General features: G+C 34.4%; 1 protein-coding gene across 10 annotated transcripts in view; it reads left to right on the top strand.

The window, feature by feature from the left end:
• The window catches only part of CSPP1 (centrosome and spindle pole associated protein 1), a 114467-nt gene that overhangs the window by 23364 nt on the left and 65290 nt on the right, over window positions 1-25813 (top strand). For 6 of the 10 annotated variants that reach the window (XR_006737144.1, XR_006737145.1, XM_045560550.1 and 3 more), the window contains exons 6-14: window positions 3936-4016; window positions 5546-5644; window positions 6359-6798; window positions 14490-14588; window positions 15737-15807; window positions 20500-20593; window positions 21596-21653; window positions 23310-23518; window positions 25651-25772. Coding sequence is in view for 8 of the 10 variants with exons in the window: in XM_045560550.1 (XP_045416506.1) it covers window positions 3936-4016; window positions 5546-5644; window positions 6359-6798; window positions 14490-14588; window positions 15737-15807; window positions 20500-20593; window positions 21596-21653; window positions 23310-23518; window positions 25651-25772 (1273 nt within the window). In the remaining 2 variants the exon portion in view is untranslated. The remainder of the gene's footprint in view (window positions 1-3935; window positions 4017-5545; window positions 5645-6358; window positions 6799-14489; window positions 14589-15736; window positions 15808-20499; window positions 20594-21595; window positions 21654-23309; window positions 23519-25650; window positions 25773-25813) is intronic. The other 4 variants (XM_045560552.1, XM_045560551.1, XM_045560553.1 and 1 more) reach the window with 2 other exon arrangements.

The raw sequence follows: 25813 nt of genomic DNA, 5'->3' as shown, positions 1-25813 counted from the left end.
ATACATAGGATAGGATCAGATTAGAAGGTGGTAGATTTTTTTTTTTTTTTTTTTTTTGAGACAGAGTCTCACTTTGTTGCCCGGGCTAGAGTGAGTGCTGTGGTGTCAGCCTAGCTCACAGCAACCTCAAACTCCTGGACTTAAGCGATCCTACTGCCTCAGCCTTCCGAGTAGCTGGGACTACAGGCATGTGCCACCATGCCCGGCTAATTTTTTCTATATATATTTTTAGTTGGCCAGATAATTTCTTTCTATTTTTAGTAGAGACGGGGTCTCGCTGAGGCTGGTCTCGAACTCCTGACCTCGAGCGATCCACCCGCCTCGGCCTCCCAGAGTGCTAGGATTATAGGCATGAGCCACTGCACCCGGCCGATTTTTTAACTTTTTATATGTGCTAGGTGGAGGTGAAACACTGTACTTCCTTAAGTAGCCTATGAAGAGCATGGTAACTATTTTAGGACCCTTAGTTCTGCATGTAGAGACTCAAATCTTATTGTCTTAAATTACTGCTACGGCTCTTTGACTGATCTCCTTGCACTATTTCTTTCTTTCTTTTTTCTTTTTTTTTGAGACAGAGTCTCATTTTGTTGCCCAGGCTAGAGTGAGTGCCGTGGCGTCAGCGTAGCTCACAGCAACCTCAAACTCCTGGGCTTAAGCGATCCTACTACCTCAGCCCCACGAGTAGCTGGGACTACAGGCATGCGCCACCATGCCCGGCTAATTTTTTTTTCTATATATACTTTTAGTTGTCCAGATAATTTTTATTTCTATTTTTAGTAGAGACGGGGGTCTCGCTCAGGCTGGTCTCGAACTCCTGACCTCGAGCGATCCACCTGCCTCGGCCTCCCAGAGGGCTAGGATTACAGGCGTGAGTCACCGCGCCCGGCCTGCACTATTTCTTAGTCCATTCTCCATGCTACTTTCCGGAATGGTCCTGTCTCTAACTGACTTAAATATGTCAGTATCTACTCACTGCTTCCAGGGTAAAAATTCAAATTCCTTAGCATGGCACATGTCTTTCATGTCCCAGCCTGACTCCCTGGGCTTGTACCTCACTATCTACCCCTTCCTTACTGGGTGGGGTTTTCCTCTGGCATGGAGCTTTCCTCTGGTATCAGATATTTACCATTTTCATTTGTAGATTTTGTGTTACTTCACAAATCTAAGATGAGAAAAAAGCATGGTGGTGAGGGGACATAAGAAGAAATTGCCTTTATGAAAGTATAAGAGATCAAGGGATACAAATCTTTAAATTCAAAGGGATGTGAAGGAGATTTTTGGTGTTGGATTATCAAGAATATAGTTGTGGCAGAGGAGTGATATTTCCTTAAAATGAAAGAGACAGTCTTTGGTTGGTATCTGAGAAGGTGGGAGTGGAAATGAAAGGAAGGGAAAAAGGAAACTACATAGAATAGGGGGAAGTGGATGCAGCTTCTTAGACCCCTGGAATATGTTTGGTTTCCAGGTATCACTTCTTCTGGATCCCTTGCAGGTTCCTGACTTTTGGATTGCATGGATAGTTAAATGAAAAAAAAATCTTTTAATTTGCAAAGAAGAGCTATTAAAATAAACAATTACCATCTTTCTGGTTTTTAGAATAAAAGATGCTTGACCATCTAAACATAGTAAGGACATAATCTTAGAAGAACAGTTTTTAAATTGAATCAGTAAATTAATATCTCCAACCCAGATCTTTGCCTGTCTGAACCTCAGACTTTTCCATCTGGCTGCCTACTTGACCTTTTCACTTGGAAATCTAACTGGTATCTTATGTAGAACATGTCCAAAAGGGAACTCTGATATCTGTTCTTCCCACCCTCTTCCCCTAGAAGCCTGCACTATCTGTAGCCTGGGTTTAAAAAAAAATTATTTTTATTTTTATTTTATTTTATTTTTTTTAACAAGGTCTCACTCTGTCTCCTGGGCTAAAGTACAGTGGTGTCATCATAGCTCACTGCAACCTCAAAGTCCAGGGCTCAAGCAATCCTCCTGCCTTAGCCTCCTGAGTAGCTGGGATTCCACGCCCAGCTAATTTTCCTATTTTTTGCAGAGATGGGGTCTCGCTCTTGCTCAAGCTGGTCTTGAACTTCTGGCTTCAAGCAATCCTCTCACTTTGGCCTCCCAAAGTGCTAGAATTATAGGCATGAGCTACTGTGCCCAGCCTGTGGCCTGTGTTTTAATAAAATTTTTTTGTCATAACAGTTATCACCATCTCGCATATTAGACAATTATTCTTCATTATGTTTATTATTTCTTGTCAGTTTCCTCCTCTTGAATGTAAACTTTAGGAGGGCAGGGCTCTCTGTGTTTTCTTCACTGATGAAGAAATGTATCAAAGAGTTTGGGCATGTGTAGGCTTAATATCTATTGAATAAATAAGTGAATTAATGCAATCCAGCTTTTTGAAAAACTCACTATGTTGTCCTTATTATTTATTTTTTTCATTTTATTGAAAATTTCAGACATCATCCTGGACCTGTGTTGGGAGTGGGGAATTGCCCAACGAAGGAATGAGCATGTTTTATCTGTCTTCCCAGGGTTGGAACTTTGTATTTTTCCATACATAACTTTACAAAATGATTGAGTTTATAGTGTGTTTCAACACATAGGAGGTACACTGACTCAGGGCTCTAGTCATGTGGCTTGGTTTCCCCTGTCAAATAAGTTTATAGTCTTATACAACCAACTTTCAAATTAGCTTTTGTAGCACAACTCATTTGTAAACTCAGATTTAATGAAATTTTATTAATCACTTTTACTAATCACTCTGTTCCCATAATATTTTGAATATAATGCTCTTGTAGCAGTTAGTACGTCGTTTTGTAGTTATTTGTTAAAATGTCTGTTTGCTTAACTGAATCGTAAATCTGTAGAATATAAAGAACATATGCTTATCTTTGTCTTCCTACCACCTAAAATAGCACCTAGAAAGTATTAATTAGATGGTTGATAATTGCTTCTTTAATGAATAAATAAAAGTCATGGAATTAGAGGTTAACAGGTATTGATTGATTTAATCCTCATAACCTACTGATGTAGATGGCATTATCTCTTTCACAGATGAAGAAACTGAGGCAGAAAAGTAACTTATTCTAGATTATTTGACTACTAAGCACTAAGTACCAGAAAGTTGAGGATTATGTATATTTTTACTAGTCTCTTGTATTTGCTTTATAGTGTTCAAAGAAATTTTACATTTTTTATCCTTCTGGATCCTTACGCCAGCTTTGGTAGGTAGGCAGAGCAGGTATCATTCTACAGAAGAAGAAAAGTCTGTCAGAGAAGTTAACAGACCCGCTCAGTGTTACACAACTGATAAGTGTTGGGGGTAGTCATAAATCCTTGGTCTTTTGACTGCTAGTTAAATGCTTAATGAACAAGAATGTAGGGACACATAAAGAGACAGTGTTCATAGTTTATATTAAATATCTATTGGCATTGCAGTAGATATTCATTCATATAATTATAGGAAAAATAGAAAAAAACCCATTACCATAGCATGCATAAGGAGATTTGTGAGGAAGTTTAAATTTGCCTTAGGAACAAAAGAACAGTAGAAGACTGAGAATGAAGAATATGTGCTTAGAAGAGGAGTATATATTGGGAAAGTTTTCTTTTTTCCATGCTTCTAATCATCTTGAATATATATATATACATATGTATATATGTATATATATATATATATATATATGCATTGCAAATGAAAATTAAGGCCTGATTCTCCCTTTCAGGGAGTTGTTGATTAGAAAAAAACTCTTTTTTCCGATTGCTTTTGGTCTGGTCTCTGTAGATTTATAGTTTCTATCTTCATTTCCATTTCATTCTTTTGCTTTGCATAACGCAATACTAGTTAAGAATATGGAATGTAAAGACATTTATGAAATATTTTATAAAAGCAATTAGGTAATATATTTTTTTAATGTGTATATATACAGAAAAATTTTCTAACCACGGGTGAAACAGATCCATCTACTCTGGGAGTTTCTCTTCCTATTGGTGAGAGGTTATCTGCCAAGGTAGGTGGATAGGAGCAGTTATTGTGGGTAGCAGTTTTCCAAGGCATCAAAATCATGAAAGAACATACTTCTGATTTAAATGCAAATAGAAGGTTACATAATTTCCCTGTACTTGAATATATTTCTTTTTCAAAAATCTATGGAGTTTCTAGTTGTGATACTTAAAAGAAATTTTTAAATATTACATTTGTTATCTTGTAATGAGATACATTTCTTTAATATGTTGATTCTTTTACTGTATTCAGTTATACATAATTGAATATTCAGAATTCATTTTTTTCAGCATTGGTTTCTCAGTTACAAAGTTTATACCATGTGACATGGTTATCTGTGGAATGAATGGAACTGAGAGTATAATGAGCTTTTACGTGGGGTTGAGGGTAGGGACTATTTGAATGTGTGTTTCTGTCATTCCACTAACATGTGTCCATACTCGTTAGAGGCGGTTGTGATAAAGCACTGTACACGTGTTATAGAGACTCTCTTCCCAGGGTAAATCAGAGATCATGAAATAATATATAAGATAAAATGGACAGTTAACAAGTTTCAAAAAACAGATCTAGCTTCTTTAATTTTTTTTTAGATTGCATTGTTTCAGTGACATTGGCGGTATTAGGGTTTAAGAACATTTCCTAATGCAATATATTTTAGTTTTAGCAGAACATTTCATTATGATAATTTAGTATTTATGATAATTTTACCTTTTTATATTTAAAATGTAACGAGGATCCTTCTTTAACCTTGGGAAGGAAATTGTTAGCAGCAGGTATGTAGGGGGAGTGAGTTGGGGGAATAGGGGAGGGAGGTATCCCTGAGAAGGAAAGAAGAAAGGTAACCCCGTCATATATCCTTAGAAACATGCTAATGACAGACATTCATTGTATTTACTAGTGGGAAAGATTTATCTATGAATGCTTTTTGCAGAATGTATCTCATTTGTCTAGAATTGCTGTTGGTTAACAAGCCTGGAATCTCTGGATTTATGGGGCATGGCTCTTTGGAAAATATCATCTAAGCTCTGTAAACTACTAGAGTATAAAATGGAGATGTTTTGTAAAAAGAAACAGCTCCCTTCTGTTACAGACCTCATGTGTTAATGGACCAAATCATGTAACTATGCTTATTCTCAGGTTGCAAGAAAAAGACCTGTGGAGCTACATTGGTGGTCTTGGACCTCTTCCCGCTTCTCCTGTGTTTTACAATGACTTTTTTTAAAATTTCAGAATATTAAGGGGTACAAATGTTTTGGTTACATAAATTGCTTTTGTACTGTTTGAGTCAAAGTTATAAGTGTGCCTATCACCCAGATAGTGTGCATTGTACCCGTTAGGTATGAATTTACCCATCCTCTCCTCCCCCCTCCCATCTGCTTAATTTTTTCAACGATGTCTATCCTTGAAATTATTAGTAAGGCTTGATTCTGGGTAACAGTTCTGATTTGTATGATTCTGATTTGACATTCTAATTTGGCCATAATATACTTTTTCCTGAAGTTGAAGTTAATATTGCCTTTTGATTTCTATTTTAAGGAAAGGTTGAAACTTGAACGCAACAAAGAATACAATCAGTTTCTCAGGGGTAAGGAAGAATCCAGTGAAAAATTCAGACAGGTAGAAAAGAATACTGAGGTAGGTTTTGCTTTAAAAGTAAATCTTTAATACCACAGGCTGAATATTTGTTACTCAAAAAGTTTATGTTTTAGACATTTCCCTTGATTTTTATGAAAATATTTGAAAAAGTAAGCCAAATTAAATCAAACACAGGATATTTAAATACTTAGTTTTGGAAACTGTTTTATCTCATATTGAAGAACTTACCCTACCTTTTAACATTTAACCTTATGGGGGAGATTTAATTTTAGAGATCAGTTTTGTTAAGTGATTTTTGTTTATTTTTTATGTTTAAATGTTTTTTATATTGACAATTTCTAGCTATATATTTTTTCCAAATTTAGAGGTGGTCAATGTTTTGAGGGCCAAAGCATTTACCACCTTCTGTATTCTTTGTGTTGAGAAAGAATTTAATTTGAAATATTTTGAAGTAATATTTAACTACCAAAATATACCTAATATCTGCTTGGATAGGAATTTGCATTTAGTTTATCCTTTTTTTTTATAGCCACTTATCCATATTACTGTTGCCTGTCTACGGATATTTAATAAGTTTTGTAGACAGATAAAATTTTCTTCAGATTTTTTTCCTAAAGAAAAGGTATTTCTTAGGGGTGATTAAATGTCAGCGTTGAGATGGATAGAGTAAGCGTAAGTTGAGGGTTTAATTACCTTTTAAGTGATGGTGTCTCATTAAGATTGGTTTCTTTTTGCTTTTTTAATTGAATATAGCCCAAGAGTCAAAGAAATAAAAAACCTTTAAGTCAAATTAAGCCTGATTTATCTTCACAAATACAAACGTCTTGTGAAAATTCGGAGGGTCCTAGGAAAGGTGTCTTAACTCCTTCAGAGGCATATGAAGAGCTTTTGAACCAAAGGCGACTGGAAGAGGACAGATACCGACAACTAGATGATGAAATTGAATTAAGGAATAGAAGAATTGTTAAAAAAGCTAATGAAGAAGTGGGCATTTCCAATACAAAACATCAAAGGTTTGCAAGCAAGACTGGCATTCCAGATAGAAGATTTCGCAGATTTAATGAGGATTGTGTTTTTGATAGACAATGTTATAGACCAGACCAAGATCCTGAAGTAAGTGAAGAAATGGACGAGAGATTTAGATATGAAAGTGATTTTGATAGAAGACTTTTGAGAGTGTATCCAAATGACAGGTATTTACCACTTCATTTTAATTTTCTTTATTTAATTAATATTGCTGTTACTTTTTATTATTATATTAGGGAGAAACAATTTCATTTGATTTACCGTATTTTATTCTAAGATGATATCAGTTCTAAGATGCACCATTATTTTATGTGCCATTGAGAGGGAAGAAGAAAACACTCAAGGTGGGGGCGCTGTTACAAAGCTGGAAAACTGAAAGGCTACACCCTTCATCTAAAAGTACATGAATGGGAATTAAATATTTCTACAGAGAGGGACAGAAGGGAAATGTCCACATCCCAACGTTGGCACTAAGTGGAGGGAGTTAAAAATAAAAAATTCTTCCCTGAGAATTTGGAATGTACACCAGTACTGATGCAGGTTCATAGTAGTGTCCAAGTATACCTTGAGACAAGGATTCAAAGCTGTCTTGATTCATGGTGCCCCTAGATGACTGGCAGGGGAAAAATGACTCCTTTCTGCAATAACTTGACTTAAAACCAGGTCAAAGGCCATCCTAATTTCAGATATTCAAATGTGGAAAAAAAGACACCTTTAATATAGATGAAATATGGTTTGGGCCGGGTGTGGTGGCTCATGCCTGTAATCCTAGCACTCTGGGAGGCCGAGGCAGGAGGATTGCTTGAGGCCAGGAATTTGAGATCAGCCTGGGCAACATAGCAAGACCCTGTCTCTATACTCCCCCCCACAAAAAAAAGAAAAAAAGAAAAAGAAGAGTTTATTCCTGTATTCATAAGTTTTTTGATCGGATTTTCAGATGCTTTTCAATTTCTTTGAATGATTTGTTTATGTGACATTATTTGTAATTTCTTGACTGCTACAATGAGGTTTTATCTTCTTGTTAAGTCATATTTGTTTTAATGTGGCACTGGAGACTTGCTGTAGTTTAATCTAACTTTTGATTTGAATATAGAAACACCACAGGGTCCCATATTTGTCATACATTTGTTAACTTGAAAGATTTAAATCTAAATTTTGAGCAGTTTATAGGACCTGCTTTATTTATTAATCCGAATAGATTACTTTTTTTGTATTTTAGAAAATTTTCTCTGGGGTAATATTAGCGCATTTAGTATTCTAATTATTAATAACAATACAAACCTTTTACGATTCTTTGTCTTCTATTTCTTCTGTAGCTGTTATGTCCTACTCACACAGTATTTTTATATTCACCCTGATTTAGGTAATTTAAGTGAAGGATTAGAATTTTGGAATGCCTATTATAGTTTTTCTGATCTGAATCTAATTGTACTTTAGAAAATTCTCCAAATCCTATAATGTGTTATATTTGAAAATGCTTATATCTGAAGGCAGTCAAAGGCTGCCTAAACTAAAAGAACTCTCAGTTGGGGACTTGTAGGTAATTTTGGACTCTTGATGATGTCTTCTTTGTACACGAAAACTTCTTTTTCCTTTATGGTGTTTGTTTACCTTTAGAGTGTAATGTAATGCATATCTTTTAAGTTTGGAATTTTACAAAACATGTTATGGTTGTTGCTTTGTTTTGCATATGTTTTAATCTATTATGTTTACAATTATATCCTGTGATAACTTTATATGTGAACTAACAAATGAATTTCACCCTGATTATTTGAGAACTTATTTTCTTATGCATCCCATAAGTGAAATGAACTCTTTCTATATAAACTTCCCCAAATAGTATTTTAAGAATAGCCTAAACATGAGGTTGAGTAAGAATAATTCTTGTTAAATGCTTTAAAGTATTTCTTCAAAATGTAAATCATATTACACGTTACTTTCCTTTTGTTAATGTATCAACTCTTACATCTCCACATACTAAGATGTTTTGTGTGTCTCTACGGCAGTTGAAGTTAAAATTGAATTTCTAGATTTGAGATTTGTAGATTCCTTATTTCCAGCCCCCCTCAGTATTTCCCAGCAGTCATTCAGTAGTGTATATTTAAATAAGCAGAGTGGTTGGTAGGAGAAATGATTCTATTTGTTACTGAAAATTTTGAGACTAAAGAAATGTGGAACTGCATTTGGTCTCTTGCTCTAAGCATTTATTCTTAATATACTGTGTAATCTTAACCAGAAGTTCTTGACAAAAAAATAATTATAATGGATTATGAGAAGTGCAAAATTAATTTTCTTCCATTCTTCTAAGTTTCCCTTGTCCTTTTTTTTTCCTTCTAAAAGTCAGCATCTGATAAATTCCAGTTTTGGTTTCTAGTAATTTTTACATTTTTGGTCTCAGTTCCTTTCTAATTACTCTATAAACTTTTTCATATACCATAATATATTTATTAATGAAATATTTCCCCACCTTTAAATATGGGAATGCTGAAGTTTTCCTCAGAAAATGATATTTACTTTCCTAAACTCATATCATGAATCACTGGCAGTGTTCTTAAATAATTAACAAGGTGTTTAGCACTATGATTGACAATTGTATTCTGTGTGGGTATGTGTATCATTTATTTATACATATTTATCAATTTGAATAAAGTTTATAACCTTTTAGGAGCTTTCTAAAGTTGAATGTAACTGTGTCTTATGATACTTTGGAATTTATAGGCTCTATTGAAATACAGTCATCCTAGTCTTGAGCTGTAGAAGTTAATATATTACTTTATGATGTTTTACATTAACCAATGTTAATGAATAAAAGAAGTATTTAGCATTAAAAAATGCTGTTTTTTAGTTTCCCTGTGATCAATGTAGTTAGCACTTCCATTCTGCTTAAATGTTGAAATTTGCTAGTATATAATTAATAGTCATTTACAAAATTCTGACATGACACTTCAGGTGAAATTAGAATCTGTGTTAGCCACATAGATTAAATGCTTAGTTAGTATAGAATATTTTTCTTAGGAGTGTGTGTGCTTAATATGTAAGACATAAATGAGGAGAAATGGCTTACTACAATATAAGTTATTTAGTTTAGTGTTTGTTTTTTTTTAGTAGTTAATTTTCATTTGTCTTTGGAAGGACTTTTTTAGTAATTATTTTTCCCACCTTAAAGATGGCATTGATGATACAAAACAATGTTATTCAAGTAGATACAAACATTGGGAAAAAACTGAAAACAATGAAAAAGATGGTGACCCACAGTTAACATCTTGCAGTTTTTCTTTAACTTCTGTAGTGAGAGTACCTTTAATAGCAGAATTCATTCACAAGAGAGGAATTCTTAATATGAAAGCAAAGTGCTGTAACTACGATTATTATGAATTAGATGGTTTTTTTTTTTTTTGAGACAGAGTCTCACTTTGTTGCCCGGGCTAGAGTGAGTGCCGTGGCGTCAGCCTTGCTCACAGCAACCTCAGACTCCTGGGCTCAAGCGATCCTCCTGCCTCAGCCTCCCGAGTAGCTGGGACTACAGGCATGTGCCACCATGCCCGGCTAATTTTTTCTATATATATTTTTTAGTTGTCCAGATAATTTTTATTTCTATTTTTAGTAGAGACGGGGTCTCGCTCAGGCTGGTCTCGAACTCCTGACCTCGAGCGATCCACCCACCTCGGCCTCCCAGAGTGCTAGGATTACAGGCATGAGCCACCGCGCCTGGCCTAGATGGTTTTTTTTTAAGTAAAGAGAAATTGGGTTCTTCCTTCCTGTAGGCTATATCAATACAGGACCAACAGATGGTAAAGATTTTATTTTTTATAATAATTTATAGGGTAAACACTAAATTTGTTTCGGAAGTAGTTTGATTTTATGGCTTGTTAAGGAAAAGAGAAAAGTTATCATTTTGGAGTTGTTTATTCACATTTAAATTAGTTGGCTTAAAATGCCTGTAATTTTAAACAGTTTGCTTTTCTTTTGTAAAGGAGGTTTTTTTGTTTGTTTTTTTGCCTTAAAGATTAACATGTGTTAATTTTTAGGGTAAACTTGGCCTCTAGCCTATACCTGGTTTCTTTGGACATTAAGATTTTTATTTACTCAAATAGAGTTGTTGACTCATGTCTTCAATGAAATAGGAGAGAGAAAAAGCTTTTTCTATTTAACATACATTTTTCCTTATTGTTAGTATGATGGTGAAACCATTTTGCAGTTATTTCCTTCCTTGGTCATACCTGATTGGCATTTCACAGGAAGCAAACCTTCCTTTGTGAGGTGTCTCGCTTTCTGACAAAACCCAATGTGTTGAGAGTGTGGTAAGTGAACCTGTGTGTTTAAAGTCATAGAATATTTAGATAGATTTCTTCTGGGTCACAGGGATAGTCTTAATCTGGTATTGCCACAGCTAAACAGAAAGGATTTCCAAGGACATACTAGACCCAAAGTGAACCCTGGACTTTGATTAGAATCAGGTTGTTCTTAGACATTTATCGAACATTACTTCTGGACGTCTGTCAGTTACATCTGTCAGTTACCCCTTAATGTTGAGAAGATTGAAGAGAGCTAGCAATGGTGAAACCACTGCTGACTCTCGCCAGTTCCTTTCTTCAGAGAGGACTTTATTTGCCTCAGTAAAGTTTATAAAAATAAATTGTAAGACCACCATAAAAGCTGTTCAAGTGAACTAATAGGGATAGTTAAGAGTGATTAAATGCTATATTTATTAGATGTATGAAAGAAATTTTAGTACATGAAGGAAATGGCATCAAAATTATAGGGATGTTTTTTATAGAGAATAAGGTGGCTAATGTTCCAGACCATAATTTGGCTTTACATTTTAAGTTCCCTTCTATTTGTGAACAGTAATTCCTCCTTGATTTAACAAAGATAAGCACAATCATATCTGTCATTTCATAAAATTGAATAGGATACCTTAAGATTTTATTATCTTTTTAGTGAAATACTTATCTCTGCTCTTTTTTTTGGCATCTTAAACAGTTCTTCAGTCTTGATTTTGTTGTAATTATCAGTGATAGAAGGGACTTTTTAAATTTTTTTGAAGAAAGTGGTTAGAAGAGGAGATTTTTCTAAATCTTGTTAAAGACTTTTTATTTCTTCAATGGAGGGTACGCCTTAGAACATCTTTCATATGGGCCATCCACTGGGAAGTCTTTATGGTTTTACTATAGATTTTAGCAAAGAGACCTTGACCTTATACATAAATAAAATTATTTCTTAACTTTGGAATGAACTTTGAAAATGACCTCGTGTGCTTATGATGATTGCTTTATTAAGTTATCTATATATTCTGAAGAACCTATAAAACATTTTTTAGTGTAGATATTTTGGGTCCAGGTGTGTAAAAATAAGCTAGAATTGTAAATACAAATATTGTCTTCAGACAACTTCAGTGAAAATGCAGGAAGCCATAAACCCTTGGGTAAATTTTAGAAAAAATTTTTGTATGTCTAAGTGGCCTTTAATTCTGGGATCCCAAGTTAAGCTTTCAAAAATGGATAACTTTGAATTTCTATATATTTAAAATTTTTCATTGGTGTAGGCATCTCTTTACCACATCAATTAATTTACTTTTGTGCATTATATCTTAGGTTCCCAAGACAACTCCCAGATTTTGGTGATTTGCTAGGAGTATGCATAGGACTCTGGGTATAATTGTGCTCATAGCTGTGATTTATTATAGCTAAAAGATACAAAGCTAAATCAGCAAAAGAAAAAGTCACATGGGACAAAGTCTGAAGGAAACCAGGGACGAGCTTCCAAGAGTTCTAACCCAGTGGAGTCACACAGGAGATGCTTAATCCCTCCTGCATTGAATTGTGACAATATGGTGAAATGTTGTCTACCAGGAAAGCTCATTAGAGATTCAGTGCCAAAGGTTTTTATTGGGGGCTGATCATATAGGTACCCTTATGCTAGCATGTGCTAAAATTCCAGAATCCCTGAAGCAAAGCACATCTTTAGCCTAAACTATATTGTTTGTACAAACCATTTAGGCACAGTGAGCCACTTTTATCAGTTCTGGGAATGTTGGGAACTCTCCCAAAATGTATGCTCCCAGGTACCAACCAAGGGCCAACTGTGCAATCAGGCTTTTTTAAGGATAGGCAGTCTCAGGTCTGCTGTGGTAGCTCTTTTCTGCACATGTATATTTATAGGTTCCAGTATAACTAAATCTGGTTGCCTGGCATTGTTAATTACAAATTTGAATTGGAATTTATATTTACCTGTTTCATTAAGTGTACAGTACGGAATGACGCTAAGCTGATACGTCAGTTTAGCAAAGAGATTTGAGCACCTAGGCTTTAGGAATTAAAATGGGGTATATTTTGATAAATGGAAATAAATTTGAAATTATTTTTTTGTTTTTGGAGATAAGGTCTCACTCTGTGGCCCAGTGGCACCATCATAGCTCACTGCAGTGTCGAACTCCTGGGCTCAAGTGATCCTTCTGCTTCAGCCTTCCAAGTAGCTAGGACTACAGGCACACACCACCAGGCCCAGCTAATTTTTAAAAAATCTTTTGTAGAGATAGGGGTCTTGCTATGTTGCCTAGGCTGGTCTGTACTCCTGGCCTCAAGCAGTCCTCCTGCCTCGGCTTCCCAGAGTACTGGGATTATAGATGTGAGCCACCATGCCCGGCTGAGATCCTTTTTTGAAAGGGCTTGTGGGGGGCTCTGTTTTAGATATAGATAAAAAACGGAAGCCAGATATTATGCCAAATCATAGTTAAGATTAAAATTCCAAATAGCCTTTTCTCCACCGATGATATTGACAGTGGCTTGTGTGATGGAAATAAGTGAAGAATTTTATATGCTGGTTCTATGGAGAGTAAGAAGCTACTATTTTTCTAAAAATTGCCATTTTTCTTAATATGATAATGAAATTCACCTAAAATATTGAATAATATTTTAACAACTATATTTCTTTCTAATAGACCTCTTGAGAAAGACAATATAGTTTGATGGTAACTCAGCAGCCATATAAAGAAATATGACTTACAGAATGCTAGTTTTCATGGATGCTATTATGTATTGGTGTGAAAAGTCATGTTGGCGTCTCTGGTATGAGAAATTAAGCTAAAAAAAATCAGTGTTTGCCAAATGGAAAAAAAATTATTTAAAAAATAATTTTTCATTTTCTAAAAAGGTTTTTTAAGAAGGAAATAAAAAGCATTCTAATATTTCTTTTTGTTGTTTATGACCTTGTAAGTAAAGTGAACTAATCATTTTCTACTAGCCTGTTTGTTTTCCATTCATCTATTGCTAACATTTATTCTTTCATGTGATTTACAGTGTTGGCAAATATCATGTTTTGCTGCATTTGATTTAATTTGTTGATAAGACTGATGCTATATTTTTAAGTTAAAAGGGTTATACATACAATGAAATAATTCCCAGAATCTGTGAATAATTTTGATTTAAAAAATGATCTTCTTTTGAATTTGGCTATAATCTTCATGAATGCTGCAGGGACTATGTCTGAATACTCAATGCCTAGAATACTACTTGGAACATAGTAGGTACTCAATTATTCACTTCTTAAGTGAATGATAAAAAAGTGTTAGTATACTTGTAATTTTAAAATTAAAAATTTCTAAAAATTATATTGAAATAATTTTAAAAATTTAATTTTAAAAAAAGACTATTAAATTAACACTCTTTGTGCCTCATTAACCAGCAGATCATACTTGAGACAAATCTCATTTAAATTTATTTTAGAATGTGTTTACAGTAAAACTTCATTATAACATTGTTCCCTGTAATATTTCCAACAACAAATGTAAAAACACCAAAGAAATGTAAGAAGGTCCACGGTATGTGGAACATGCTCTATAAGCTAATGTGTTTTGAAGGATGCACGGGAACAGACAAGGGAATGTGCCTCCTATGGAGTATGATGGTGATGTGACAGAACAGTCAAACACACGAATTTCATCTGCTGGAAATAAAAGGTACAGTATGTAATATTAAATCTCCCCTTGAGTCATTACACTGTGAAACAGCACCTGCCTAAAAGTGGCTTACTGAAAAAGGTGTGGTATATTAACAGCCTTCCTTACTTGTGAGAAATGAATTAAAGGGAAAAACAGGGTTAGGAGGTAGTATTAAATGAAAATTTGTAGTACTTTATAGCATTCTTTTGGAAAACAAATTTTTGATTATAAAAATGTGCTAAGGTGTTCTGAATAAGTCCCTATTATTAAAAAATATATAAATTTTTTTGAAATAATGGAAGGAGAAATAAGTATAATTTAAAGGACTAAAAATAAATTTAAAATGTCTTGGAGACATGATGATGCAACTTGAGTGGATATAGATTGAAAATGTTCCAGCAGTGTGACTTTTTCTTTCAAAATTTTATTTTTGATTTTCAGCTTACTTTGTCAAATTAGTGCGCGTGTGTATTTCTGTCATGTTGAAAAGAAAGGATATATGTGTTTTATATTAATGTGTTTTATGTTAATGTTATATGTTTTATATTAATGTTCTCTTTCTATTTATAATTTTTATCATTTTGGTGGGTTGCTCGTGTCATATATAAGGACAAATATTAATAGTTCTGAATCTATGGTATATAATGAAGATAATACTGTCATATGTCAAGAAAGGTGTCTATTTTCTTTAAAGAAAGTAACATATAAACAATGCTTACAATAAGAGAATTTGCTATTTGGTTCTAGTACATTAATTTTCTTTGAGGGAGTTATCTTTTTTCTGTCTTCCAAGGGAAGAGTTTTTTAGGGATCTTTTCTAAGGGTGTGCAGAGGTCACACTTCTTTTCTTTTTTAGGATTTATGTATGTGTACTTATATTCATTTTCCTTACTGGGGTAATTATTTTTATGAAAAAGAATTTTATTTGAGTACCTATAGAGCCAGTGAAGCAGGCTAAAAAAAGGTTTTTTTAGAGCCTGGATATGTTGGGGTCTCACTCTAGAAAGAAATAAAATGCCATGATTTTACCTTAACTTAAAAAATATGTAAATATTATAGTGTCCATAGTACTTGGAAAGGCCAATAACTCATATTCACATTTACTCTAAATTTTACTTCTGAAAATTATCTGGATTTTAATTCTTTCTCTCTTTTTTTTATTATAGCTCTCGGAACAATGAACCATCCAAATCTACTAATCAAGAGATTTGTAGTCCTTTTGCGGGGATGCTTTTTGGTATGTACAAAACTTCCAGTTGGTTAGACTTGTGCAGAGTGTCTCATAAAAGTTTTTTAGTGAGAACTCAGTGTTTTAATTAATACTACTTTTACTAATAGAGCACTTACTTTATGCTAGACACTAAGCTAAGCATTTAATATATATTATATATCTATAATTTTAAAGCTGAATAACTTATTTAGTGATGTGTTTTCTATAGATGATAAGTGAAATATTAGTTTCAGTAATACACTTTTAATTTCATATTTTATTAGCACTTAGTTGTAGTATGGCTATTTCTTATATTGTGTTTTTTATGTGATAATTCTTTTCCTTCATTTTTTTTTCTTGTTTCTTCAGCTAGCACAAAACTGCCTTGTATTTTAGTTCAGTTTCTCTGAATTAAACCTTTTTTCTTTGTTGTTGTCATGTAGTTTCTGAGAATCTATTTTGTTCAAATCATGATAATGGTCCAGATTTTCTATTTATTTTATCAGAAGTCAAGGTTTTTGCTGAATATAAGCTTGTTGATTTGCTATATTATACTTGTCACAATTTAATATCAGAAACTGTGTGTTTCCTGTTTGTACCTTTAGGTAGAAAAGAGGTCTGTTTTTTATGTGAAAACTTATAGAAAAAATTAACTGAAATTTTGTTTTAGTAAAGTATATGGAGAAATTAGGTAACAGTTTAGGTACATTCAACCTAAAAGCAGTCAATAATTTAAATCTTGGCTTAGAGACATCTAATCTCATTATATTTTTAGATCTTTGTTTCCTAAAATGGCTATTGTGAGAAAAATAGTATAGCAACTACAATTTCATTCTAGTATAATATCTGTAAGAGCACAGTGACCAATTTAGGCTATCAGTACCATGTAGTGAAGGCTATATTCTTATGATGTATTTTGTTAAATGTGGTAAAAATAGGAGAAATGACTTTCTAAGCTGAGAGCCCACTGATAATTAATTTTATCAATAAAAGGATTACTCTCCCCTGACATTTTAAAGATGAATGGCATGAGTATATCATTAATGCAATCTAGGAATTATGGATGAATATTTGATGAGATAATAGACTAATGTTTAGAACAAACCATTAGAGTCATTTAACCCAATGACTTTTCTCATGGTTGTATCTTTCCCCCCCAAACTATATTTGTACATACCTGTAGGAAACTTATTCTCTCCAGAGGCAGCACATTCCATCTTTATGTGACTCTGATTGTTAGGATATTCTCATTTCAATTGAATTGAAATTTGTCTTTGCATAATTTTGTCTGAGAGATGTCATTTGGGGCCTTTTGCTTTGTTAAAAAAATAAAATGATTGCTTAGAATGAAATAACAATGTATGGTGGGGTTTATAACAGAACCATGGGTTATTTAAAAGTATGTTTTTAAATTTCCAAATATTTGGTGATTTTTCTTCTGTTGTTTTGTTGTTGACTGCTTCCCAGTTTTCAGCAAGACCTGCATACTCTTGACAGAGAGGGCATTTCTCTCTCCACACTAATCCCCCCGACACCCCTGCCCCAGTAGTAGATTGCTGTTCTTTGTTGCTTGGTGCAGGGCTGGTCCTGTACATCTGGGTCTCAGGAATGGGTCTTTCTCAGTGTTTCTTCCCTTCCCCAGAGTGGTTGCCAAACTCTCCTTTATGTCCGTGGAGGGCTTTGCGCCAGATTTTTCTGTCCTTCCTCTAACTAACAGTAATAAGACTTTGCTATATATGAGTTCAGGATGTTGGATCCAAGTTGATTTTCTGTCCCATAGCCAGTAGATTGTGTCTTTTGCTTTGTATAAGAGGGGTCTGTAGAGTGTTTTATGTCTGTGTGTCACAGAAGGGTCTTTTTCAGCTCTTCTGTATTGTCCACCCCAGTCTTTCTCATGAGCATTTGGAAATTGCACTCAGGCAGAAACTCCTGTGAGTCAGGAGTCTCGGCCTGGGTTACTGAGCAGATCTTCCGTTCAGGATTTCAATAGGCTATAATCAAGGTGTCTGCCGGGTTGTGTTTTTCATCTGTAGGCTTGAGTGGGGAAGAATCTGCTTCCAAGCTCATTCAGGTTGTGGACGGAATTCATTTCCTGGTAGTTATATGGCTGAGGGCCCTGGCTTCTTACTGGATGCCCACTGGAGGCCGCCCACAGTGCCTAGAGGCTGTCTGCTGTTCCTTGCCATGTGGACCTCCTCACCATGGCTGCTCACTCTATGCCAGCAAGGAGACTCTCTGAACTCACGAAGGGCCCAGTCCCTCTTCTAAAGACTTTCACCTAATTATATGAGATTCACCCAAGATAATTTCCTGTTGTCTACTTCAAAATTCATTGATTTAGTACTTTGATTACATCTGTAATTTTCTTTTCACCTTTCCATATTCTTTGATGTAGATGCAAGTCACAGGTCCCACCTGCACTCAAGGGGAGGGGATTATACAGGGAGTCCGCACCAGGGAACATAGGTGCCATCTTCCAGTGTTGTCTACCATGGTCACATTTCTCTGTTACTAAGGACCAATTTGATCTATCTGAGTCCTGTTTTAAGCTTAGCTGGGGACATCCAGAGTAGCCTTTTTTCCAGGGAACATTTGCTACTACATAGTAACCTTTTTGGCATCTTCCCTGTAAGACTACTAAGAACTCCACTTCGGCTGGAGCTTGAATTTCTCTCTTTTGTTTCAAGTCTGAAAATTGTTTAGTTTACATGTCCCCCTTAGTTTGTTTGCCCAGCTGAGTGGATTCCACTCTGTGAATACACAGACCCCTCTGGCTTTTTAAGCTCTTTTTATGCTTGCTTTTGGATCTTTGCTCCACAACTTCCAGCCATTTTAACCTTCCTGAGTTTTGATCTTTACTCGGTTTTCTGGCTCTGTTTGGGGTCTCCTTACCTGTACTGGTGGTCTGGAAATTGCATTTGGGCACAAACTGGAGTGATTATAGGGCTTACTTCCTTTATTTTCCTTCTCTCAGGTATTATAGTCATGTGCTGCCTGTTGTCCAGTGCCTGGAAAACAGTTACTTCATGTATTTTGCCCAGTTTTCTGGTTATTTACAATGGGAGGTTAAGTCCTGTCCTTGTTATTCCATCATAGGTGGAAGTGGAATGGAGATATCTACTTTTATTATAAAACATTGTAATTCATGTTACCCCCATGAGAAGCCTTAGTGTTGCTGACGTCTATGCTTAATGGACAAACAGAGATGCTGTGTACCCACTGATGGTTGGGAGACCAATAATGAAAGCAGTAGAGAATGTTAAGGTTTTGCATTCTTTTTTTTTTTTTTTTGAGACAGAGTCTCACTCTGTAGCCCCAGGTGGAGTGCAATGGCATGATCATAGCTTACTACACCCTCAAACTCCTGGGCTCAAGCAATCCTCCTGCCTCAGCCTTCTCAGTAAGGCACGGGCCACTGCACTCAGCTAATTTTTGGTAGAGAGGGGATCTCGCTCTTGTTCAAGCTGGTCTTGAACTCCCGAGCTCAAATGGTCCTCCCACCTCAGCTTCCTAGGGTGCTAGGATTACAGGTGTGAGCCATCACACCTGGCCAGGTTACATTCTTGATATTTTGTGATTTGTATAGTGTTCCAGATCATGCATATCTAGATTAAGAGGTTATTTTGTGGCATTAACATATTCAGTAATAACTATTTTCTGCATCCGAAAGTTTTGACCAATTGGATTTTCACATGAGGGAATACCACGGTGAGTGGTTTGTATTTTTTTATGTAGAATTGACGTAGCCATTGAATTTTTTTCGGGAGGGTGCCAGTGTGATTAGTGTTGTATTTTATGACAGTCTTATTATATAAGTGTGCAGCATAGGTGTATGTATGCTGGGAGAAGATAGTTGGGGAGACTCGTCAGGAAGTTACTGTTGCTATCCAGGTGAAGTGTAGAAAGGACTTATCCAAGGTTCATGGCCATGAGAATAAAAAGGAGGGGGCCTCATATGAAGTGAAGAAGAGAGGATGAGCAATCAAAATTACACTGAGGTTTTGGGGCTCTATTATTGGGCCATTCATAGAAAACAAAGAGGGGGAATTGGTTGTGAGACCTTCATTTTGGACGGGTATGTTAAATTTAAAGGACTTATATAAGATACTAGTGAGGATGTCTAGATTATTGGAAAAATGGGGTTGGGGATAAGAATATTTTGTTATTTAGAAAGGTTTTGAGTAAAGACAGGCTTGGGAATGATTAATGTACCTTGTCTGACATAGTGGGTACTTGTAAATTATGAAATTAATTGAAGAGGTACTGATCTGTGATTTTTTTCCTTCTATATTTCTTGCATATTCAGTAATTCTTTGATATAATTAAAAATGGAGTTTTTTTTTCCCCCTTAGTTTTTAGTGCCATGTGATGCTCAAGAGTTAAGATTGCATTCTTAGCCAGCGCAGTGGCTTATGCCTGTAATCCTAGCACTCTGGGAGGCTAAGGTGGGAGGATCTCTTGAGCTCAGGAGTTTGAGACTAGCCTGAACAAAAATGAGACCCTGCCTCTATTAAAAACAGAAAAAATTAGCTGAGCGTGGTGATGCACACCTGTAGTCCCAGCTACTTGGGAGGCTGAGGTAGGAGGATCGCTTAAGCCCAGGAGTTTTGAGGTTGCTGAGAGCTAGGCTGACGTCACGGCACTCTAACCAGGGTGACAGGGCGAGACTCTGTTTCCAAAAAAAAAAAAAAATTGCATTCTTTTCTTACCACTGTCTAGGAGGTGAAGATCGAGAAGTTATTCAGAGAAAGAAAGAGAAATATAGACAAGAACTATTGGAACAAATGGCTGAGCAACAGAAGAACAAGAGACGGTAATGAAAGGTTTGCATTTAAACTAAGTGTTTTGAACATAAAATGCATTTGTATAAAATGACATGATAAGGGGCTGTTTTTCCTAATATTATTTTTGATTTTTAAATCACTTATATTTCAATCTTCACAGTGTAAATCATTGAGGAAAATAAAATAAAACCACGACAGTGTTTGTTTTCTTTGTCATAGATAACAAATGAGATTATGTATATATGCTATAATAGGCCTTTTGCTTCCTTCGTTGACTACCTCAATTCTTGATTTAGGGCAGCATTTAATGCTCTGTATGCCTATTGGATTATCCCACATATAGTAAAAATATAGGAGTATTTTATCTTTTTTCCATCTGAAATGGGTAAGCACACACATATATGCCACATAAAAATAATTATATGATAAATCACAGGTATTTATATTGTATATAAATATCAGTGTTTATAATCTTTTGTGTAGGAATATTTGTGAAATGTTAATTATAGTTTAAAATTAGGAATAGGGATCTTGATTTGAGAGAATTTGAGACTCTTGTCTTTTAGTTTTGCCTTTTTCTCTCTGTCTTAGAGGAAGCCAAGTCTGATCTTAGTCATCTTTAACATCATTTTCTTAAAAACGGTTATTAGAAAGGGTGGCAGTTATATTTAAATTTTTACCCTTCTTTTTGCTAACTAAAAATATACATGTACTCTAAAAGAGGTTTTTGTTTGACAAAGTAAAGATTGTATTTTATTTTTGCATTTTGTGTGAATTGCTGAGTCTTTGAGGTACTCTAGGCACTGGTTTAGAGTTATATATTGTGTCAGTTACATGTGAATTCCAGTTTATTTTGCATCGAGTCAGAAAATTTGAATTTCAGTATTATTTAAGGCTTTATTGTCAATTCAGGAATAATTTGTATTTGGAGATGTATTGCATAGATTTTGTGTGTAAGTTTGTTTCAATGACTATAATTTTGATAATGTTTACTATAACTTTTTAATATATAAAACTTAAATTTTGTTTAGAGAAAAAGATTTAGAACTCAGGGTTGCAGCTTCTGGAGCACAAGACCCTGAGAAATCGGTAAGGGTTCCTGGCACCTTTTGTTGTTTAATGTTTCATTAAAATGAGCTTTAAATGTGGTAGCAGATGGGAATAGAGGATATTGGGAGAAATGTAAGAGCAGGCTACTTTGAACAGTAATAAAATAAACAATTTAGTTTTCATAAAATGTAAATTCTAACTCTTATCTGTTATTTCCCTCAGGTAATTTTTCCTTTTTCATTTCTGTATCATATTTTAAGTTTATTTTAAATTAGTACTCTCTGCCTTATTCACATGTGCTATTCCATGGGAAAGTTATCTTAGTTTAATTTACAATTATGTGGATATTTTTCTTGAGTGTATCTTGACCACTATTCTTATATTAAGTGATTTTCAAAGAAACCAAAAACTTGAATTCTAGTCATAAAGCATTTTAGTAATTCTTATTTAATGTTAAATTAGAGAGGTAATAATCTTATTTTTACTTTAATTTTTTGCAATTCATCATTAAATGGAATGAATTACATCATTGCAGTTAAGTAAGGAAGAGGTAACAATTTATTTCTCTTACCACAATGTGCTTTTTCTGTAGTTGGATATGTAGTATTTATTTCCTAAGGCAAGTGTTGTTTCATCTTCGAATGATTAAGACCTTTAATTTCATTAAAAAGTTCATGAAAAAGTTTATTCTTCAAAAGGATACAGCAACTTAAAAGTATTCAACTGTAGGAAACTTTTGATTTCCTTTTACTTATGCTAGGTACATATCCTGTGGGTTATTTGTTTAAAAAAGTTTAATACTGTGTCAGCATCACCCCCAATGTGCTTCCTGACTGTTCATAGAATAAAACATTTAGAATAACCTGAGAAATCATTCCTGACAAGATGGTAGGAAAAAGAAGGTAAATTTCAAAGCCAAATACATTTTCTTCTATCAATAAATACCTTTGAAGTAGCTTTTGCTATCAAAAACTTCCTTTTACAACTTTTTTAATGTACTGTGTTGACGTGTTAAATTGTAGATTCATGGTTACATTAGGGTGTGACAGACCTTCTTATTTATCTTTGAATTGAAGCACCTGTATAGTATCAATTGATTTATGAGAATAAATAGATATATATAAGAGACCATTAGTTAGACCATTACTTTTGGATTTACTTTTAATGTTCAAATCTTAGAAAAGGACACATTAATGATATTCTAGAGTTGGGATTAGCAAAGTGTGGCCTGTGGCCTAATACATTTGCTACCTGTTTTTGTAAATGAAGTTTATTGCAGCATAGCATTGCTCATTCATTTATGTATGGTTTATGGCTGTTTTAGCACTATGGTTGAGTCTGTTCTTTGTGAAGAGACTACATGGCCTTGTAAAAAGCCTAATATATTTACTGTCTGGCCCTTTATAGAAAGCATTTGTTGACCCTGTTCTACAGAATACTTTGATATCAGAAATGGCAATTTAAAAATTATGATAGCATAGCAGTTAAACCCTAGGTGATTTGTGTACTTCTCAGGGAGCCTCAGTTACCCATTTATAAAATAAGAGTTGGATCTTCAGAGTCTTTTAAAGCTGTAAAATTCTGTTGTTCTGTGACTGTCTTAAGTACCTGTTAGGATAGAGGGTCTTTTGAGGTTGCTTCCTTCTTCAAATTTATGATAATATGTAACAAACAGATTTTTTTCCTTTATTTTAGCCTGATAGACTAAAGCAGTTTAGTGTGACACCAAGACACTTTGAAGAGATAATACCACCTGAGAGACCCAGAGTAGCTTTCCAGACACCTCTCCCTCCTTTATCTGCCCCATCTGCCCCACCCATGCCATCCATTCACTCCGTGCCTTCTCGAAATGAAGATTTGCACAATGGATTCAACAGTACGCTTGGTGAAATGGTGCCTCCCAGGTGCTTGTTTAAAATGTTTTGTGTTTGGGGACTAGGTAAGGTATTGTTATATATTGTGTTTAGAAGGATGTGCTGAAAGCAGGTGACGTTATCCTTCAGAGTTTGCACAATTAACAGCTTTGTCAAATAATTTCTCTTCAGATTTGTTTTCATTGTTGGTCTTCTCTCTGCTATTATAAAAGCAAGGGAAATCTTTACAACATTCTTTTATTGTTTAAAGATGATTTTGTGTTTTTAAAATGAATCACTGAGTACATTTTAGTATTTAATTTTAAGTTATATTTTGGGATATCTCTTTTTAATATCCTTTAACATATAAAAGCTATACATTTTCCTCAGTTCTGTTATTTCCACTTGGCAAACATTGAGTTCTTCAATTTATGTGGAAAAAGTTTCTAATATGACTATTTTATATATATGATTTTATTTTAGCTTGTGTTTCTTTTAAGCTCATTCTCTGTGATTACTTAAAGGCCATGCAACTTAAATAAAAAGTGTTGAGATTATAAAACCTATAACTTGGGTATTGGGATAAAGATTTGATTTCCCTAGGTAAAAGGCATCATACTATACTAGACTACACATAAAATCATGTTGTGAACACTGATATATTTTCTGGGCTATACTTTCTTCTCTTTGTAGGACTTGAGGTTAGTTTTCACTCACTATTAATTTTTTAATTATAAATATGTATCAATATTTAAATTTACAGATGTCTTTAACTTTTTTGAACATTGATATTTTCTGAGCTATACTTGCTTTTTTCTTAGGACTTGGTCTTTTATTTACTACTAACAAACTGTAGGACTGTGTTTAGTGTATTTATCAGGTGCTTTGTTTTTTTCATCTGATGACTTCCCCACTCAGTAGACTGGAAGAGATTGGAATTACAGAGCATTATATGGTGGTCTCATCTTTGGATCAGGGATGGAAATGATTGGCTTCTCTACCCAGATTTTGGGCAAACCACACCTTTGTTGAATTTAATTTTCTCATTTGTAAAAGTGGAATAGTAATTTTTTTTCCTTATCTATAATTATAGGGTTGTTGTGAAGATTTAATCTTATATAAATCTTATATAAAATTAGACTTGATGATGACAATACCCTTTCATAAGTTATTCAAGTTTTTTGTTGATGTTTCTTTGGAGTAAGGATAGTAAGGTTAGACATGCTGAGCGGCTGGTAAATGTGAAAAATATTCACTGCTTAAGAGAACTTCATTGCCTTCTTAGTTCTTCAGAATTATTTTGAAGTGTATGACAAGGGAGAATCTGTTAAGATACACTCAAAAGAGAGAATATTGTAGACTGCCTCCTTTCTCTTTCTGTTCATTTAAAGGAATTTGCCTTTCTATTTTTACTATTGGAAAATATTGCATTGGTGGAAATACAGAGATATTTCCAACTCAGTAATGAAGCACTGAAGTAGAGGTTTTTAGAAGTTTTATTAAATTTATGAAATACTAAAGATTATGTCAAGACTTTACTATTTATATTTAAGTGGTTTTTTATTTCACATACAGTTGACTTCCTTTGAAAGAATAATACATTTTACAATTAAAAAGCACACCCTTTCAAACCATTTGTAATCATGCTGTTTTGTAACTCTTTGCCTTTTCTTCTTGGACTGTCCTTCCTCTATCTGTGAGTAGCTCACTCTAGTAAGATGGCTTGAGCATTGCCTCTTCTGAAAAGCCATGCTTGTGGTTTCTTCCTGTCCCTTATGTGATTTAAATGTCCCTGCTCTGTGTTCCCATAGCACTCTGCATCTACATCTATTATTTTATTTACTATACTTGGCTGTAGCTGTTTGTTTCTGTGTTATTTCCAAGGGACAGGGACTGTGTCTGTTTTTGTTCTATACTGGCACATAGTGACTATAGGATATTAACTGACTGGATAGTAACCTAAGTTTTTGTCTTACATAAATGTACTGGAAATTGTGAAATTTTATGCTATATTATTTGATTTTTGAGTGATAGTTTTTGATGAATGCTGGCAGCAAGGTGATGGCTTTTTCTAAAGTAGTGATTGGATTTTCAGTAACATTTTTGCAAAAGAATAATATCTTGATTTTTAAAAAATTTGCAGTGAAATACAAGAAGAACTTTTTATTTTTCTTTTGATACAGGATTGGACCTTTGCCTCCACCTCCCCTACTACCACCTTTGGCTACTAACTATCGAACTCCTTATGATGATGCATACTATTTTTATGGGGCCAGGAATACTTTGGATCCCAGTCTTACTTATTGTAAGTTATCAATAGGGTAAGCATTTTTTCCTCAGTGGTTC

The sequence above is a fragment of the Lemur catta genome, chromosome 9 (assembly GCF_020740605.2).
Source record: "Lemur catta isolate mLemCat1 chromosome 9, mLemCat1.pri, whole genome shotgun sequence".
NCBI classification, from domain to species: Eukaryota; Metazoa; Chordata; class Mammalia; order Primates; family Lemuridae; genus Lemur; species Lemur catta.
The sequence above is the reverse complement of the archived record's forward strand: the minus strand, read 5'-3'. Positions and strand labels throughout refer to the sequence as shown.